Below are 1991 nucleotides of genomic sequence, written 5' to 3' on the forward strand. Positions count from 1 at the left end.
AGCCCCAGTGCCCAGGGCCATTGATGGAGTATTCCCCCCATCTCCTCGTGGCTCTGCTCTTCCAAGTTTTCATCACCACAGAGCAGATGTCCGAGGAGGTTGACAGCTTCTGGAGGGGATGCCGGGAGGAACACGACCTTCCCATTGACCCCAACAGGTGCTCCATCCCAGTCCTCCCCTCCCTCCCATGCCCTCGAGGCTGGGGCCAGGGTTCCCAGCATGACCTGGGCTTTGCTCTGCACACAGATTTGCAGTGCTGAGCATGAAGGCCCTGCTCTGCTGCCTGCACTGTGAGGATGTGGTGCGTTCAGTGGACCACAATCGTGGCTGGGCGAGGCTCCTCAATGCTCGCAGCCGCCGCTACGCAGTGGCTCTGCTGGCCAGGTGAGACCCCCTTGTCCCCGCTGTCCCTGTCCTTTCTGCCTCCCAGAGTGCCCTCGATCCCTCCTGGGTTGGTGGGGAAAGACCAGGGCCCTGTGAGTCCGTCCTGGGAGAGGTTTGCCCACCGGGCTCGGAGTCAATGGTGCCTTTTTCCCCCTGTCAGGGAGATGCGCCGTGTTTCCAGCCCCTTGTGTTCCCGCATCACACTCCACCTGCTGGAGCTGCTGAGCAGGGAGGAGCCGTGCTGGGACCTCCCTGCTATGGCATTCCTTGTGGAGGTGAGCCTGATGGCGAGCACTGCCTCACCGAGCTGCCTCCACCTCTCTGGCCTCTTGGAGGACCCAGCCCTGTGCGGGTCTGGGCTCCTGCCAGCCGGGCACCCCATCACTGCTCTGTGCCTTTCAGGTCCTGGACTGCCTGGACATGCGTGACTGGGGAGGCAACGTTCTGCAGAGCCTTTCAAGGCACCTCTGGAGCGAGTGCCCAGAGAGGCGTCGCCTGGCGCTCCGAGGGCTCCTGGTGCTCAGCCAGGATTCTGGGATGGTGAGGAGGGGGAAGGGGCTGAAGCCGTGCGGGCAGCGTGGGGCTACGTAACACAGTCTCTTGGGCTTGGCCTGGCTTCGGGAGCTGTGGCAGCTGCTGCCAGCTCTGCTGCCTCCCTATTCAGCTGCCAGAGTCCCTCGGCACAGGCCTTTGGGCTCCGGGCCCCGCAGCAGCACGTGGGGCTGCCCCGCTGGAGCGGGGTTGGGGCTGAAGCCGTTCATGGCTTCACAGCACAGCCTTGTGTTCCTCACAGGACAAGCGCATCTGGAGCCTGTCGGACAGCCTGGTGCAGCTCCTGGGGGACGAGGACAGAGATACGGTTTGGATGACACTCTCTGTGCTCGACAATGTGCTCTGGAGCAGTGTCTGGACACAGCTGCAGAAGAGGGTCCACAGCAAAGACCCTCTAATATCCACCCCCACCGGCCTGCAGTTGGCTGAGGCGCTCCGGCCACTCTTTGACCACGTAAGGCTCTGTGCCCCCACCACGGGCTCTGGGTGCTGCTGGGAAACTTTGTGCCCTGTGGATTTTCAAGTCTGTGCCCACTGGGGCCTGGAGAAGCTGATACTGAGGTCTTTTCCTCTTTCTTTCCACCAGGAGGACAGCAGTGTGCGGGAGGGCTCCATGGTCATCTTCACACGTGTGATGAAACTCATAGAGAGAGCGGGAAAGAGACCCCTGAAGCCACACGTGTGCCTGAGCCTGCTCCCGCTCTACTTCCACCGGCACGATGAGAACCCGGTCGTGAAAAAGGTGAGGACTCGTGGGCTCTGGTGTCCCATGGGAGGGGGCTGGGCTGCCTCCTGTCCTGGCACATTGTGGGCTCTGGGCTCCAGTCTCCTCCTGGCCTTGGTCCAGGGACACGGGTCCTGTGCCCTGGGCTGCAGTGCCATGTCCTGGTCTCTGTTGCTCTGCAGGCCTCTCGGGAAGCGCTGCTTCGTGCAGTGTGGTTCCTGAAGAGGAGGGACCTTGTGAAGCTGCTGAAGACAGAGCAGCCTTGGAGGTTCAGTGAGTGCCTGGTAAGGACGACCCCAAAGCCGCAGTCCCCGATGCCCAGAGTGCGGGG

At 62.5% G+C, this 1991-nt stretch overlaps 1 protein-coding gene across 1 annotated transcript in view; it reads left to right on the forward strand.

Moving 5' to 3' along the window:
- The first annotated feature begins 6 nt into the window (after positions 1-6).
- LOC108641647 overlaps positions 7-1991 on the forward strand; it is a 2554-nt gene continuing 569 nt past the window's right edge. Inside the window, exons 1-7 of the mRNA XM_029964422.1 lie at positions 7-157; positions 247-384; positions 545-659; positions 787-924; positions 1178-1390; positions 1523-1678; positions 1843-1928. Of these exons, the coding sequence (XP_029820282.1) occupies positions 24-157; positions 247-384; positions 545-659; positions 787-924; positions 1178-1390; positions 1523-1678; positions 1843-1928 (980 nt within the window). The 5' untranslated portion in view covers positions 7-23. The remainder of the gene's footprint in view (positions 158-246; positions 385-544; positions 660-786; positions 925-1177; positions 1391-1522; positions 1679-1842; positions 1929-1991) is intronic.

The sequence above is a fragment of the Manacus vitellinus genome, unplaced genomic scaffold, assembly GCF_001715985.3.
Source record: "Manacus vitellinus isolate BGI_N305 unplaced genomic scaffold, ASM171598v3 scaffold_71_pilon, whole genome shotgun sequence".
NCBI classification, from domain to species: domain Eukaryota; kingdom Metazoa; phylum Chordata; class Aves; order Passeriformes; family Pipridae; genus Manacus; species Manacus vitellinus.